Below are 18445 nucleotides of genomic sequence, written 5' to 3' on the forward strand. Positions count from 1 at the left end.
TTGAGGAAAGAGATAATCGGATACTTCAGCAAATTAAATGATGTTGTTCCTAGTTGGTACATATTCCAGAGAACTAAAATATTTATTCTTAATTTATTTTAAACAGCTCATAAAACCTACAAACATAATGGCAATAAAACAAATACAAGAACTACCATGGAAGACAAACAAATAAAATATTTACTGCAAACTGTAACTACAAACTGCTTGTTATTATTATCAGCTGAAAACCAGCAATGCATCAATTTACTGTGTTCATAGGTATGTTTCTTTAAAATGAACATAGCATGTGTTTAACACCTTTTTATGTATATTTTGTAAAACGTGTTTCTAACAGCTTCTAGCAATCCATGTTTGTCTGTTTTGTTTTTTCTTTGCAAGGTTGTTAATATATAGAAGCAACACTGCCATCTAATGTTCAACCATACTGTAACTCTGCTTTATAAAACAAAGATGCAACATTGGGGAGGGAATGTCTTTATTCAGAAAACTATATTACAACACATTAAATAAATTAATTGTTTAAAATGTGAATACAAAATATGAAGAACCGAAGTCAGTGCACAAAACGCACTTACAGATAAGTGACCGTCACCACTGAAAGCGAGCTCACCACTGAGCAGTTTCTATGGCAACAGTAAAATAAAATTCAACCTTCAAGTTGCCTGAAGAACAAAAGTAGGCTTTTGCACCTTTGATACTCGGTTTGGTTTGCAGGATCTTGTTGGGGATCACACAAGTCATGCATTCTTCTTGGCAGGATTATCACAATAAGGTACATTTTCCTGAAGATGTTCTTCTCTGTACCGAAGCTCTGTCAAAAAAGCAGAACAATGTTTATCTTGTTTTACAGAAGACATATTTAATTTGGTGAAACATGCTTGCAGAAAACCCAGTGTATTTAAGTATCTGGAAACCACTAAATCTAATTAAGTCACTAGAAACAGGAGTACATGTTTCAGAACAGCAATAAACACAAAAATGTACTATCTTGCAGTACTTGAATTATGGGAGAAAAAGTAGGGGAACCTAAAATGTGAGCCTGAAGTGACAGTTAGCACAGCCAATCAATGTTTTACCCTCAGACTTCACAAGCATATACAAAATCCAGTATGTAAATCACAATATTCTTGCACACACAAGATGACTAATAATAGAAAATAAACATACTTGCTTGATTTATTTATGCTTTTTTTTTTTTTTTTTTTTTTTTAGGAAAGAAAGAGTCAACCTATAGGTAATGTTTATTAAACTAAAAATATTAAAAAAAAAAAAAAAAAAAAGATATTATTCTTTAATATATCATCATGTATTTTCCTGTTAGGTTTTCAATGCCAAAAAACATAGGTCTTTAAAGTTGTCAGCGCTGCAACAAACAAATAAAAAGGCATGAATAAAAATCAGCTGCCCTCAGTTTACAAACACAAATAACCAATGACGCTCCAGTGTCAAAAAGAGAAACAACTGCAATTGAAGATTGAAAGTATAATAACTTTGGTTAGAAAGGTGCTTTAAAGTATTAAGATTTCTGTATTTTTTTTGCATTATGTGTACTTTAAGCTTACTTTTCATAGCACATTAACGCATACACTTTTCTTACAGTAAATACTATGTTACTAATTACGATTGACGTAATTTTATATATGGATTTTCTTGCTTGTATTTCTGATCTTTGGTCTTTTTCATTGTATATCGCGAGTATTGTTTGATCAAGACAAAAAACTAGGAAGAAATCTGAAAAAAATCGCAAATTAATATCCGACAAAAAACTGATATGAAATCTTACAAAGCTAACAGTTATTGGAACACTATTATTTTCTTGGACGCTTTCTGTTAGGATGACTGAGGTTAGCTTTATTAAGGATGGAGTCTTCTCCCTAAAATTCGGCAAAACTTCTCTCAAATTAGTCTTTGTAGTTATTATTTTCTGATTAATACTGTATAATAGCAACGATGGAAAATGTATTTGGAAACTACTGGACATATTGTACTGTATTTATTAAAATGCCACATCTCTTTTATATTACATTTTTTTGTAACATTAAACATTGGGTGTATTTATTGCAGATTTACATTGTCATCTGACCAAAACATGTTAAATGTACAAAAGGACAGGCTGGAAACATTTGATCAGCTTTTAACAATCAAAAACAAAATATATACAGCTATGGCCAAAGGTTTTGCATCCCCTATAGAATTAACTGATAATTCTGCTTCATAAAGTCAAATCCTGCTGAATGTTACTCTAACTAATTCTAACTGAATTACAATCCCAGCTTTCTTGGATGTCTGGTAAACCTGTGTGTGATTCTGTGAATACTAACCCAAGTTTTACACTTAAGTTAATGATAAAAACAAGCACTGGTTTGTGTGATATTGGTCACTGTTATGGGTAATTATATATGCAAGTCGATATTTAAGAAAAAAATGTACCAACTTCTTTCAGAACAACTTTTAACCACCTGATGTAAACATCCACATCTTAACCATGAGAAAGTAAACTCCAGCTCACATCCATACCGCGTGCGACCAAAACATGGTAGCATCTCCAATCATTCATAATGCGTACAGCCAAAACAGCAGTTTGATAGGTAGCACCTCCAATCATTCATACTGTGCGCCGCACAGAAACAGCAATTTGCTTGGTAGTAAGAGGATGTGAATGCTGTCATATACATTGCAGAAAGCGGCATAACTTCTACAAAAGACTTTCCCTGCAAAATATAAAAACAAGAAATATCCAGCAAGATAGGAAATCCTCCCGTCGCCAGCAGATTTCTAGCATCCCTGGTAGGGGTGCCAAGAAATGCCCCCCCCCCCCACCTTCTTTAAACAATGTCCCCACTACCCAGGTTACTCAATATAGTAACTCCAATGTAGTATAAACATCAGACATGGGCTCAATTACAATTGTAATTTTTTGTCATTCGATCACTATTCTTGTATCTTCAACCCCTTCAAATATACTATAACTTGATAACACAAGTTATCGTATATTTTTGTATTTGTACCTGCGATTATTGCTTGCTTATTAGAGTAAACATGTTAATATGCGTAGCGGTATGTAAATTGTAATTATTTCAGTATAAACTGTAACTAATTGAACAAAATACCATTGTAATTGTAATTGAGATTTCAGCACACAATTCTGCTGTAGGTGTAAATGTAATTGACCCAGGACTGAGAAACATACAGATATTGTTCTTACTTACGTATTTTTTTGTCTTCTACATGAACTCCCTGGATTACTGTTTTTCGAAGAATAACTTCAACATCTGAGCCAATTTTAATCATCTGAAAAATATTTTTCAAGTTAAATACAATTGCTTTAAGAATAACCACCTCATTGGCATCAACTTAGAACTTATTTGAGGAACGGAATACACTCACCACATTAGCCTCTTTTCAATCACCACATTTTTTTTTTTTTTTTTTTTTTTTTTTTAACAGTAATCGAGTTTCGAAGAATATTGTAAGTTTGAAATATCTATTTAACTTCTAAACAATAAAACAGAGGATATATATATATATATATATATATATATATATATATATATATATATATATATATATATAATATATATATATATAGTTATTGATTATCTGATCAAAAATTATGAGGATGATCACAATTAGCTTAAATCCTGTTTCAGACTCCCTAAACTGAGATAAAGGTTAATGAGATAAATATTAGTTGCCTTTAAACCGGCTTAGAAGTGTGAAATCCGGTTAGCGTTCACACTACGCAGGTTTAACACCGTTCGAGACCACCAACGGTCTTGAGTCCAGTTTTAAATCAGATCAAGTACAGTGTGGTCTGTCAGAAGTGTGGATGCTGTAATGCTGAACTACATTTTTTCTTTATCTGCCAATATCCCAAAATGCTTTCTGATACGTTTTGGCACGTGGACATTACAAAAGCAGTACTCAGAACAGGCGCCTGAAGGAGCTGAGAGGGACTATCAATACTGCTGTACCGTATACCATTTCTGAGGCTGGTTGTAAAATGGTGGATCATGAAGCGACATGATCAGAATTCAAAGCTCTAAAATAAAGCCATACTACTTCTCTCTCCCACAACAGAGGGGAAGACTGAATTGGAATATTTTTCTAATCAAAACAGGCTTAATAAAATAAATAAATAAATAAAATACCTTATTTATTGTTTCTGTACATGTTTCATTTCTGTGTTTCTTGAATTCTTCATTTATCTTCTCCCTGGCAGCTTTTAAGAAAAAAAAAAAACATGTTGCACTGATTATATCCTCTCTATAGGATTGTTTTATTATTTTTTAAAATGAACACTGAAGGCATTTTGTTGAGCCTGTAGACTAATCGTAATACTCGTAAGAGTCATTCTCCAAAATGTTGTTTTCCAATTTACAAAGATATATCTCGTAGGCATGTCTGACGGACAGTAATGTATGATTGAGAAGGTGGTCACTTATTTGACATGCTAGTAATATTAAGCTCACGGTAAACCTAAGAATACCGATATGTACATCTGCTGCTATACTACGTCGACCTGGGAGTTCTGAGTTTATCCCACTGCGATTATATTGCAACAGTGGTTTTGGATTATTATGTAAAGATTTAAATTTAATAGAAATATAAATAAATAAATAAATAAATAAATAAATAAATATTACCTCCCAAAGCTCTTGTGTCATCTCTGAACACGTTCTGTCTCGTTCTGTGCAATGCTTTGAATAGTCTAAGAACCTGCAGTATGTACAAAAAATAATTTTAGTGCAATTCTGGGGAGCGACTTCAAACGGGTAGTTATATTATATATCCTGCTTGATAACATACAAGATAAAATAGTTCATGTACCAGTAGTACAGTAAATTGATCAAATGCATTCATGACAGCAGTATCTCAATATCTCACTCAATTTGGATTTAATATTACACACTATAGGCTATTTGCAATTTTACAAAAGACAATTAAAAGAAATGTTATAAATGTCAGAACGGTGAAACGAAAGCGTGATGTTATTTAAAAAAACAAATTGCCAATGTCTCTCTCACCTTCATGCGCGGCTCCATGTTGCTTTTTTTCTGAACGCGAGTTGTAAATATCCACGCCTCTTTCTCAAGTCTTAACAAGTCATGTCACAGAAATCCGAGAAGGGCGTGGTAGATTTTACTTCCAATGGTACAGTCTGGAGGCAGGTCTAGTGTCTACGGGTACACCAAGGGCCAATAATATGTAAATTGTGTTCTTACGGTTTATTACGTGCTCTTCGAACAACCAATAACAATCGAAAATGAAAATGAAGCGTCTCCTTTTTTTTTTTTTTTTTTTTTTTGCAATGAAAAACATATTATTAGGTTCAGGTTTCGCAGCCGCAGCCTGCAGCACCCTTATTTGGCGATAGAAGAGGATACATAGTTTTGAAACCATGGCTGAAGGCGAAGACACGCTCTTCAGTAAAATCATTCGCAAGGAAATTCATGCAAAAATATTTTATGAAGACGAGCAGGTATTTATTAGTCTGATTTATTTGCAGAAATAAATGTAAATAGATGAATGTATGTTCTTTCATACTCAGATTGATGTATTCTCTAAACTGCACGTTTAGGATTACACCGGGGCCAAAGCAGTTTAGTTTACAGTAAATATTTATATGGTAGCATCGTCAAAAAGGTGAAATATGAAGATCTAATTGCATGGCCTATCAAAACAATTTAAAAACCTGCTCCACTGTGTGGTACTGGGGGAAGGGCATCTAGAGCCAGTTTTAACTTGTTGGTGCAGATGTCCTATTATTATGTATGTACCATATCATGTTGTAAATTAAATGAAATGTACTATAAAGTAAGGATCTATTAACTGTCATGTAAGAATGTACATACATGTTCGTGCATTGCCTTTTCACCATTGTATTATATAACATATATGAATTGATCTAAAATGTTAAATTATTTACTTTAGAGAAAACAGACAAAAACAAAATAAAATTAAAACTGCTGTGTGTATTCGTTTTGTTTGTTTATTTTAATTATTTTTTAAAAAGCCATTTATAAATAACAGCTTGTTGCAAATATCTATGTTTGTGTTTTTTAGTGTATAGCATTTCATGACATTGCACCTGAAGCCCCAACGCACTTTCTAGTGGTTCCCAGGAAACCCATTGCTCAGCTGTCAAAAGCTGAGGAAGCTGATGCAGCTGTAAGTATGGTGTATTGCAGGTCTTGACTAAAACCAATGCTTGCCCCCTTTGTTCTGCTTGTTTTTGACTTACTCAAGCTGTGCAGGTATTTAAGTTCCTAACCACTTTCAGTGCTGTAGTTCACACCTACCCCAATAGCCTAGCAACAATATGACAATGTGACCTACTGCAAAGGTTCCAGGATGTTCTTTTTATAGAAAGTGTTGAATTATAAACATGTCCATTTCCTGATCTAATATATAAAAAAAGATTTCCAGCACAATAATGCAGTTAATAAGAAGAAACTGTCTCACATGCACAGTTTTGAAAGAGAAACATGTATTTCTTTTGAAGTAAGAAAAATACTTACTAACATTGTTGCATTGTATTTACAGCTTCTCGGAGGACATGGGCCTCTCTAAGGGATACCGGCTGGTTTTGAATGACGGGCCCCATGGAGGACAAGAAGCTTACCACATTCACATCCATGTTCTCGGAGGCCGTCAGATGGGCTGGCCCCCTGGTTAACCTTACGGACCAGAAAACGTCCACATACAAAAAACATGGCTGGGCATTCTTTCCTGGCTGGTCTCAGTGCTGGATTAAAACCATTGGCTGAGCAGCTGTGCAAAGGACCACTGCTGGTCTTTTCAATAGATTGCTGTTTTGCAGCACTTCAAATATTATTTACAACCAAATTTTGACTACATAATTTAATTAGAATTCTTATATTACTTACACACATAACTAAAATATGACTCTTATAATGCCAAGTAAACTGCAAAGCAAAGCACCCAATGGGAATACAGCTGACACCTAAACCAGCTAGGAAACAGAATGCAATAGGCTCTCAATCTTTTTCATATAGATTATTACTGACACTCGCTCGTAGTATTGCTTCACCGTCTGTTTGCTGCCTGGAAACAAATAATAACAATAACAAAAAAATTAAAAAGTGTTCAAAACAAAGCAATGTTTACGTCTATATTTCTGCATATTCATAGAAATGTTAACACTCCATTTTAATTTTCTGTTAAGTTGAATGTTTGGTGTAATCAGAATGCATTTACTACCTAAAGTTGTAATAATTAGGCTACTGATAGAATTGTCTCTAATAAGATCAGGTGTCCATAAAGCTTTCTGAAAAGAATGTACCTGAAGTTACGGAGAAAGGCCAAGGGTCTTGGTGTAATCAGATGGGAATTTTGCTTAAAAGTTATTTTACCCTTAATAGAACTACCATAGCGTAGAATTTGCAGAAATTAACTTGTTTATTGCCACATTCTATTTTTCTTCCATGGGTGTCGAATCCTATATAGGCCCATTTTTTTAAAATGTTTCATTCATTAACAACTTCAGTGTTCAGTGTGCTGTTCAGCAATGTAAAAATATATACATTTGAAAAGATGACATTGTTTAAAGATGGTGCAAAGCAGGAATTACCTCAAAATGAGATAATCTGTATGTGGGAGTCTATTCCATACACATGTAAAAAATAAGAATGTGGCAAAAGAAAAGTTAATTTTTGCAAAGTTCAAGAGTAATTGGCGGGGTTCCGATAGATAGAGTGTTCCACCTCCCCACATGTTGCTATAGCTGTTTAAATAACATACCTGTAATTTTTCTTTACAATGTTATCATTCTGACAACTTTTTACACTTAAAAGTTTAAAGTCTGTTTCAAAGCTCTTTTCAAAATGTCCACGCTAGTGCACTGATAGTTTAAGGATTATTGCCCACATTGTCAAACAGGTAACACAGCAACATGATGTGGTACGGAACTGAAAAGCATGAGCACTTGTTATGTCTTCCTACAGTGATCACAGGACAGATCTCAAATCCCAGTGCACTATAGTGGACATTTTGAAAAGAGCTTTGAAACTAAAGTTGTCAGGGTGTTGTCACAGATGGTTCTGGCACGTCCCTTTTGTGCTATAAGTCACTAGCTCCTTTTGCGTGGAAGGCCTCGGTTGCATGGGTGTGCGGTTCTTTGATGGACCCAGATTCAGTTCAAATGTGTTTGCCCACGTGAGAATGTAGGAGATGTGGCGCCTGGCTAACATCATTTAAGTTTTTGTAGGTATCAAGTAAAGACCCTGGTCACCCACACCTGTGATGTAAAACATTGGCTGCTCAGGCCTGTTGTGGTGTTTGCAGAGCCACATCGAGCTGAGCAAGTAGGAGAATTTGCTACCAAGCAGGTTTCTAATTAAATTAACCTCTTGCCTTCTGTGTATATCAATGAAGTAAAATAAAATGACAATTTATAAAAGAGATTGCTATATTGAAGTATCTGAATTAGAAATACATGTTATAAAATAATTTAAAGTATAAACTGTAACTTTGCATATACAGTGAACTGATTTGTAACCTTGTCCTTACCTGCTGGTAGTAAAAGTGGTGAAGATGACTCGTTGGTTTTTGCCAATGTAGCTGGGTTTTTTGATGGTCAGCGATTTAAAGGCCAAGCTCCTCTATAATGAGCAATCTCTTTAATATTAACAAACAAAACACCTTTCAGATAACAGAAGGTAGGAGTTTATTTTAAAATAAACATTTTCTGTATATAACAAAAATTAATTAGAACCTGGCAAGAAGAAATGGGAATGGAAAACGTAGGACAGGTTTACTGCGTTAAGTTAAAATTTGGTCTAAACTAATGAGTATTAGAAAATTCTTATGGTAGTGTTTCACATTAATCAACACCAAACATTGGACCTGCGATTGAAAGCTTAAATAACTTCAAACAGATCAATGGAGTAAAAGAAAATTATTGAAGTATTTGAAATGGAAATATATGACGTTTTTAATGTTAAACAGTTGAAAGAACATATTAAAAGTTTATTATAACAGAAGCTTGACATTGACAATGTTGTAGACAAATTGTTAAGACACATGAGATAATGTTATTAATTTAATCAATTTAAGAATTAGTTCAGTTTCTGTCTCCAACTGAACAGATTTTTTTTTAGACATTAAAATATCAATTAAACTAAAGAATATAAATGTTTGGTTTGTACAAAAGTTTTACTGCAACATAAAACAGAGGAACTGTTAAGTTTGAATGTAGAGCTCAAAGGTATTATGTCAGTTTGAAAGAGGTGAGCAGAGTATAAAAATCACCTGTGGTAGATCGACAGAAGGAGTGAGAGTGAGACTGAGACTGAATACAGGAAGAGAAGAGAGAGGAGAGAAGAGAAGAGAAGAGAAGAGAAGAGAAGAGTAGAGTAGAGTAGAGAGTAGAGTAGAGTAGTGTAGTGTTGCGATGACTGACCAAAGTTAAGCAGTGAGCTGTTCTTGAGCGGAGCTGATACCAGTGCAACTGGAGAGTGGCTGCCGGCAAGGAAAGCACTTTGTTGCTGATCCAGGCTACGGGAGAGCTTGGCTGTGTGATTTCGGCTGGAGAATCGGGGGGGCGGCACGTCCTCTGTAGCTTTTTACAGACACTGCAATAGCTGAAGTTAAGTATCTCTCTCCATAATTAATCTGGGTTGACTGGTTTTTGTAGTATGTGTATTCTTTTTTAACTGATTTATTTTGTTCTGTAATTTGTTATTAACTGCATGTTTAAATGGTATAATAGGTCTTTTTAGCCTCAAGTGCAGCTGACTTTTAGTGAAAGCTCATTAAGTGTTTCTTGCTTTGGTTTGTACTAGTAGTATTTGATTTTGATGTGTGGTATTAAATTGTGAATTGCACTGAGTTATTTAAATGTTTTGAGAATTGTTTTTGTGATTCTAGTTATTGATTTGTAAGTGATATTGGCTTATGTATGTTGGTTTGTGTGATGTTTTAATATATTGAAGCCTGTTTGGGATTGTGCATAATTGATCTGTTGATTGAACATGATTATAATTGATTATAAATCATGTACCTAATTTTTCTCTATATAATGATATATTTAAGTATCTTGTTTATGTCTTTATATTCTGGATAATACGGTGGATGTTTATTAGTCCAGCCAATAAAATACGACACCAAGGATCGTTCCATTTGTAATGCACAGGGTGTCTTTTTTGTGTGGAGTCATGTTCAGAGTCGACAATACTACAGATAGAGTAGGGAGGAGAGCCTTCAGGGGGAAGTAGACAATAGCTATGGCTGACGAAATTGCAAAGGAACAAAGCGCCCAAGCCGGTGGAGACACGATCTTCGGTAAAATCATTCGCAAGGAAATTCCTGCAAAAATATTTTATGAAGACGAACAGGTATTTTCATATGACTGAAATTACATTGATAGAGAATTACTGTATACAGACACAGTTCCATACACGCGTGCAGCCACCCGTCCCCCACACCTCCAACAATCCGGGTGCAATAACTACTGGAACATAACACGTGAACTTATATTCGTATAATTGCTTTTTTTTTTTTTTTGCTTTGCTAATAATAGTAAAGTTTCATGGTCAAATTATACTGCAATTTGCATATGTATGAGGAGGACCCTGAGGCCTGGCTTTCAGTGATTAGGCTCAATACAGACAATACCACAAATAACCAACTATAAGACCTAGTAGTGTTTTTAGGTGGATAATAAATCTAAAATATCTTTTAGTTAAATTTAACTATCAGTTTAATAATACAATAGTAAAAGGTTGATTTTTGGAATTTGTGTCATGATTCATCTCTTCGTTTCCTGCCTGAAGCAGCCAGAGACCGCTGTCACGCTGGCAATACTTCTTTTGCCAGTGTTGCCAACTTTTCAGATCTGAACGTAGCTATTTTAAAGAAACAGTCGCCAAACAATCATAGTACATAGGCCCACCAACAAATACACACAGTAATGCAGTGATGTAGTCCTAAATCTAGGAGTACCCGAACGCTAGTGGCGTGATACGCGAAAGTGGTTACCTCGGAATAAATTTCATAGATCAGCTTAGTAAGGGAACCATGTGGCCCTGTTCAGCGGGACAATTCAGGCTTTTCAACTCAGAATCCGATGCATTCTGGTAAGCGTAGTTCTGCTTCTCGTAAGGTACCTGCGACAGGTAAAACGTACAAGAATGCATTGGTTGGGAGCTGAAAAGCCTGAACTATCCCAAACTGTCCCGCTGAACTCAGAGCCATATGGTCACCTTCCTACTGAGTAGCAGCACATTTCAGATATAAGCCCATGAGACATTTTTATTACCACTTTTTTACCAACTGGTTAACTCTGTTATTGCAAGACAATGTTGTTCTGCCAAAGTTTTAGGTGTGTTTGAGATGACTCTAATGTGCTAGCTTTTTCAAAATCATAATACTTTTGTTTCCCCATAGATGCACTTTCACTAGAAAAGACCCTGACTTTAGATATGATTCTGAAATATGAAACACATTTGTGAACATGTTCTGCCACATTTTCCTTGAATTAAAATATTCTCAAGTGCACAGCATTGTTGAAAACATGTAGGCCTCATTTCATATACTGACTGTAATATATGGAATGGTGATTGCTCTGGTAATCGTTATTAAATGTAAACATTTATCTTTTGTTTTTTGTTGTTTTAAGTGTTTGGCATTTCATGACGTTGCACCACAATCTCCTACACACTTTCTTGTGATTCCCAAAAAACCTATCGCTCAGCTGTCTAAGGCAGAGGAGGCTGATGCAGCTGTAAGTATGGTGATTTGATGATGATTTCCAACTCTGTTTGTGTAAAACACCTTTTAAAAAGAAGACTGTACCAACCAGTGCAGTGTGCTTTTATTTATTTTTACACTTTATGTATGATTCTACTAAAGGAAGAACAATAATTTCAATGTTAATGGTAGTTGAGGAAAAAACAATGTTGCATCTAGTTAATCTTGTTTGTGGTTCAGCTGAAATTGAATGAGAAAGTGTTTGAAGGGAACCAAATGAAAGATATTCCCCTGATCTTGGACACCATTGTCATATCTTCAAAAGCTTTTGAGTTCTTGTTTCATCAAATGGAAATACTATTTGAGTAAAAAAAAAAACAAAACAAAAAAAAAAACATTATTGGTTTGAACTTCAAAGGTAAGCCTTAAGTTTTTTTTTGTTCGAGTTATGTACAGCTATGGCCAAGCATTTTGCATCACCTAGAATTTTAGGATTGAAACATTAAACAAACAAAAAAAGCCCTATGAACATAATTTAGATATTTATTTAAAGTCATGTAATCAAAGAAACTATAAAATTATATTGTAAAAGTCTGCCGGAAGCCATAATAGTTGTACAGTATTTCATGTTAGATTTCAAAATGTCACATTTTTAAATTGTCAGTTTTTCGTTAAGTACTGTATATGGAAAACTACAAATCAGTATGTAATTCCGTATATTAACCTAACACTATTCAGCAGGTTTCATTCAACTTCTTTTTGTATTGCAATATGATTTAATTCTATAAGGTGATTTATATAGCTGGATATTTATCTGGGTGTTCTTACTAGGGCTACATATACTGTCATGGATATGAGGATATAAGGATAAACCCCCCACCTCCCCCCCAATCAAATTTTAAATATATTTGCATTTAAAACCTTCTTACTAATTACTGTGTTTTCAGCTTCTTGGACATTTAATGATCGTGGCGAAGAAATGTGCAGAGGAGATGGGCCTCTTGAAGGGATACCGTCTGATTGTGAATGAAGGGCCTGACGGCGGGCAGACAGTTTACCACCTTCACATCCACATTCTCGGAGGCCGTCAGCTGGGATGGCCTCCTGGTTAACCGTATTGATCTGAGAAGTGTCAAGAAACTTCAACAGCTATATAGATTTCTTCTGTTAACCCTGACCTGCAATGTCAACTGTGAATGTCAATTCATCTCATGTGTTTACTGCAAACAAATAGCAAATAAAAACCTTTCAGCACATTGTTTTTTTTGTTTGTTTTTTTTTTTTTTTAAATGGAATTGCAAGTTTTAGCCCCTTTTTGTTTGTTTCACATTTGCTGAATGTCAGAATTATTGATTATTTTATTCTTTTTTTTTTTTTTTTAATTTTGTTGGTCTGTATTATTGAACTTTTGTAATGTCAGTGTTGTAAACCAGGAGTCTGTTTTATTTATTTTTTTTACAATTAGAGGGGGAAACGTTTTTGTTGCTTGCACAGTTAGCCTCTGTTCATATTGAGGATTGTTTTGAATGGCCACAGTAAAGTTGCTATAGTTTGGATCAGTATTGAAACTCTGGTTTCTCCAAATTTGATATTTGAAAATAACATACAAGATATCAAATCTCAAAACGACTCACTGTTACTCAGCACAATGGCAATGTATTTCTGGTAGGACAACCTGAAAATGACAAGCAAGTTGAATGGGCAGGTAGTTCTCTCTACAGTTTAAGAATTATAATTAGCATCTGCTATCCTGCTTCTGCAATATACAGCTCCTTAGCAGGGGTGCTGACATCCATAGTGTGAAGATGACACACAAAAACATTCAATGTTTACTTTATATAGCGCCTTTCAAAGTGGCCCACCATCACAAAGCGCTTTACAAGATGCAATAACAAGAACATCCATAATACTTTAAACACAGAGAAATGCATAATACATGATATACAGTAAAAAAAAAAAGAAAGCATAATACATTAGATTCAGGGGAAAGTACATAATACACAATAGTAGCACCCAGGAAATGCAGCTGCAAACAAATGAAATGAAAACTGACAATGGACTTGCACTATTAATTAAATGTCTTAAAAACCCCTTTCACACTGACGTTCCTAACTGGAGCATGTGGGTCGACACGCTTTGACCAGCTTCCAGTTGTTGCTTCCCATTATAGCCACACTGATTTGTGCAAGGCTTGTTTTCCCCACCTGTCAGTTACAGTTGGCTATTTTTCTTGCTAAACAAAGCATGTGTTTTTTTTTTGCCAGTGGAGTGTGCATTGTGAATTATGGATTGTGTTACTACATATTCTCCCTGCTAGTATTTTTATTTGTAATTCCTGATTTAAAAAAAAAAAAAAAAAAAAAACTTGCTGTCAGTTCTTCTATTTTCTATATCAAATGTATATGCCTTTTCTCATTGGACAAATTTAAATCCATCTAATATTTTCAGAATCAGGTTAGAGAATAGTACAACATGCCCACTGCACAAGTCATTCTGAGAGTAATTAAGCACAATTCATTCTGAGAGTATTCCGACATAAGGCTGTATCTTGATATTATATATATATATATATATATATATAATATATATATATATATATATATATATATATATATATATATAAGCTACCTGATTAACAATACATTTGATTTTGAAAAGTTGAAAGGCCTATAAATGGAGATCATTGTTTAGAATAAGACACGGAAGAGAATGTTGGGTCACTGACGTGCATGCTGGATAATTACAATGAAGGTGTAATGTCTAAGACTTGCATTGACAGGAATCGAAACACTCAATTAACCACAACCTTCCATTTAGCTATAAATATGCACAATAAAAAGTATGAATAGATGTAATAGTGAAATATGAAAACAAGTGAAGGTGATTGAACCACCTGACCTATAGAAACATTTGCAGACATTGTGTGATTTATCACATCACTTTTTGCCAGGGAGTTGTAAGCGTATTGTAAAGAAACAAACTTTTTACTTTGGTGGAATATTTAAATTCTTAACCATATTAATGGTTTATATTAATTTGTAATACTGTATGTCACTAAAATGTACCTAATATTATTAGTTTGTGCTTGGTTAACAGTGCTAAAAAACAGTATCCAAGGTTTGTGTCTTAAAAAACAAAACAGCATAGGATCAGCAAAATACTGTACATAGAGATGCTGTGCTTTTTGTAAGAACCACAAGAGGGCGGTGCAACTCAATGTTTGTTCCTTAAGGTGGTACTATAAGTACCACTACTCAAAATCATAGCAACAGTTAAACCTTGATTGCGTGATGGCTGCCTGGCTTGCTTCTTACATATTTTTTATTGTACACTTTGGAATTACTTTAATGATAGATTAATTCTCAATACAGATCATTCAACATACATTCATTTTATAATAATAATAGACAGGATTAAAGATGGCTTGGGGGTCCATTATAATCCGGTAAAAAAAAAAAAAACAACAAAAAAAAAAAAAACAGTATTACTGATTTGAAGTCTTTCAAACCCCCCAAGCAATATTTTACCAGATTTTAAATATATACCTTAAATGTAACAACAAGACTCCATATGGCAACCAATCAAGCGTTAGTTAATTCCTTTTCATAGGAAGCAACGTAGTCAAACGTAGCCACCTGTCAAACAAGGCCACTGTAGTGTGTCTCATAGGGAAACAATCCTGTAGGTACCTAATACTTAACATTTGGAACCTGGTGGTTCCTTACCAATTCTTGTTCGAACAGCAATATTATAGTATGCACACATGATGCCCATTGTCTTTGCCTATAATCACTCACTCAAATTGTTCATAACTACCCAATGGGGAAGGCATAAAGGTAGCAATCACATTCTCCCACACAGCTGCAGTCCCTCAGAAAGCCTCAACACTGGTAAAGGAGATCTCAAGGTCAACTTCTCTCCATCAAAGATGAGGTCCCCTGTCACTGCAATTAAGATCTGAATTTTCTTAATGGGCTTTTTTTAAAACAGTGAAGCCTCTGAAGGTGCAATAACTGTCTGCAACATGACAAAGTGTCTGCAATATCTACAAGGTCAGCTGGCGTGTTCCCTCTTATGGGTCTCCTGTGTGACACTGATAGAAGCTGTGGATTGAGTTTATGGGACACACTTCATATGCTATTTCTTTAAACAGAGAAGGAAATAGAAAATCAAAACATGAACTTGCATAAATATTTTAATTGTTTTTAATATTTGATATTTTTCAGACCTACAGAATGTGCTTTGTAATCTGCAGTACACTGTATGTGGAGCGATGTGAGGGAGGGGGGGATTTAAAGCACAATATTTGAAGTATCAGGCTTTATGGTTGCCATAGCTTTGATGCATTTATAACATCTGGGAATGCATCTAACTGAATGTTCAAATAAAATATTTCAATGAATATAAAATATACACATATATGCCTGTAGCAACATCACATGGCAGTGAATAAATTATTATCCATCACCCTTTGAGACTGCTTTTTTAAACAATGGACTAATTCAAAAAGTGACCCGAGGCTACTCTAGAATGGATACATGGCTGGTAAACTGAAATCCTTTTTGCTATAAAGATAGCGTCAAAAGGGGAGTACTGGTCAAAATATTATACACATATCTAATACATCTAGCATGCCTTGATCATTTAAGCGTTCATTTTGCCAAATACATAGCTGGGCCACAATATGCCACCCTTTAAAGCAAAGCCGAAGTCAGTATTTTCAAGAGGAATTCAATTATTATTATTATAGGAACAACAAATTAGCATGAAGGAGTGGCTGAAATATTGTGAGAAGTTTCTTGGGCTCCTATGTGCATTGTGCCAGGCTTCAGAAAACAAGCTTCAATTTAAACAATAAGTAGCCATCGCACCCTTTCATGAGTACAGTATGGGTATTGGGGATGTGAATTTGAGTTTAACCCTTAAAAGGACGATGACAAATATAGACATGGCATTTGGTATCTCTAGGCAAGAGTTGCTATGGAAACATTTGCGGTTGTTTTTTGGAATGGTGCTCAATTGTAAAAAGCTTTTTTTTTTTTTTTTACAGCAATCTATCCTTATAGGTGGGTTTTAAATTATTTTGTACATTGTATTTTAGAGAGAGATAAGGCAGGACATTATGTCTTTTGTAGAGAGCTATAGAGTGGATAATCCCCTGAGAGGTGTACTTTAGCTCTTGGGGATAGAAATAATAACAGCACAATGGGACGATGCCGAGGAGCCGAATGGGGTTTCTAGTCGCACATTTACACACATCCTCAGTATTTATTGAAAATATTTTTTGCTGCATCGATGTGTGAAAGGAACAGTGCTGTAGTATAAAAAAAGGAAAGGGCTTCCAATAAAAGCAGCTCTTCAGCCTCTATAGGGAATATGCTGCGAACAGAGCAGTAACATTATGGACTCAGATGCATGAATTACTCTGCGTCTTTTACAAATGCTGACACAACCTTTTTTCGTGAGAAATGTTGGTGTTCGTGAAATGTAGGTGTTCATGAAATGTAGGTAGCGGAAGCATTTGCAGTGACGCATTGTCCTGTATGCATGTGTCAACCCTCTTAGGGAGGGTCACAGCAGTTCAATACCCATCACATTCTTGACCTCTTTCTTTAGACTGGCCCTAAGCCAAACCTGTAACTTGACGAAATAATATAGTTTTGTAATGCGTCTCCAAAGGAACTAGTTTAGACCAACTTGTGGCTTGTGATCTCAGCCTAATTCAATCAAGACAACAGACTAGTGCATTGACCGACTCAACAATTTAAAATAAGTTCCTGTCAATGATAAGAAATACGTGTTTAATAAGAGAAAGTGGGGAATGTGACAACATGATACATACACACATCTCTATATACATTGCATCCTTTATAACTAGCCCTTCACCCTTTCACAACAGGTAGAATTATTATAAAAGAAGGGTGCTCAAACTTCTGTTCAGTAATGGTAGCTCCATAACAGTCCACAAAAATAAATAGTAAAAAACTAACCTACCTGTACTCTACCTACCAATGAAATCACCAATGTTTGAGCATACAAGTAAGTTTAGGTATTACATATGGTAAACGTCTGCACCCTATAGAATTCTGTACCCTTGATGATTCCACGCTGACACAGCTGCATTTTCAAAGATCTTTGGCCGTGAACGCATCATGTTTTTACATGTAATACAATGAAAATGTGTTTTAAAAGAAAGTTTTATAAGGTTACTTTAATCAATGGTTTCGTGTATTGCGCAACGCAGGAGGCTGAACGTACTGTATATCTAGAAAATCAGTGGTGTTAAATGTTCCGTTTTATTTTGCCACATAATTAGTTTGGTCTTGTTTATGATATTTGTTGCAAACTGCAGGAGAAATCAATGGCATCACGACTCGGGCACAGGAATATTTCGGTGTGTGCACTTCCAGCTATCTTTGAAAAACTGCATCTGCACAGGCATGGAATCATGTGGGGTTACAGAATTCTATTTGATTGAGATAAATTCCTGAGTTCGAATGTCAGTGAGTGAATTTTTTTTTCCCTCAGTTTAGGTGCAAATGTAAAAAGAAAAAACCCAAAAAAACAAAAATAAAACTTTTCGCCCCCCCCTGAGCAGGCCCTAGTTTGCCTGTGTGATAATCTGGCCCTGTGTATACCAGTCTAAATGTTGATAATAGACATTCTTTGGTTTTATCCAGTGTCAGGAGAGCTGGAACTAGGGGTGCTGGGGGTGCAGTAGCACCCCCTT

The 18445-nt window shown here is 35.0% G+C and overlaps 2 protein-coding genes and 1 long non-coding RNA gene across 3 annotated transcripts; 2 read left to right on the forward strand and 1 right to left on the reverse strand.

The window, feature by feature from the left end:
- Positions 1-461: 461 nt before the first annotated feature.
- lyrm7 (LYR motif containing 7) lies at positions 462-5135 on the reverse strand. Its single transcript, XM_041232073.1, has 5 exons — positions 5031-5135; positions 4650-4722; positions 4155-4225; positions 3213-3294; positions 462-814 (listed from the first exon to the last, which is right to left on the reverse strand). The coding sequence occupies exons 1-5, from the start codon at positions 5046-5048 to the stop codon at positions 741-743; spliced, it is 318 nt and encodes a 105-aa protein (XP_041088007.1). The 5' UTR covers positions 5049-5135; the 3' UTR covers positions 462-740.
- Positions 5136-5308: 173 nt separating this feature from the next.
- Positions 5309-7123, forward strand: LOC121302241. Its single transcript, XR_005947690.1, has 3 exons — positions 5309-5485; positions 6070-6174; positions 6550-7123. It is a non-coding gene; the product is annotated as an uncharacterized LOC121302241 (long non-coding RNA).
- Positions 7124-10173: 3050 nt separating this feature from the next.
- On the forward strand, positions 10174-12968 carry LOC121302249 (histidine triad nucleotide-binding protein 1-like). Its single transcript, XM_041232093.1, has 3 exons — positions 10174-10361; positions 11645-11749; positions 12663-12968. Exons 1-3 carry the CDS (start codon positions 10251-10253, stop codon positions 12825-12827), a joined length of 381 nt encoding a protein of 126 aa, XP_041088027.1. The 5' UTR covers positions 10174-10250; the 3' UTR covers positions 12828-12968.
- The last annotated feature ends 5477 nt before the right edge of the window (positions 12969-18445 follow it).

The sequence above is a fragment of the Polyodon spathula genome, chromosome 2 (genome assembly GCF_017654505.1).
Source record: "Polyodon spathula isolate WHYD16114869_AA chromosome 2, ASM1765450v1, whole genome shotgun sequence".
NCBI classification, from domain to species: Eukaryota; Metazoa; Chordata; class Actinopteri; order Acipenseriformes; family Polyodontidae; genus Polyodon; species Polyodon spathula.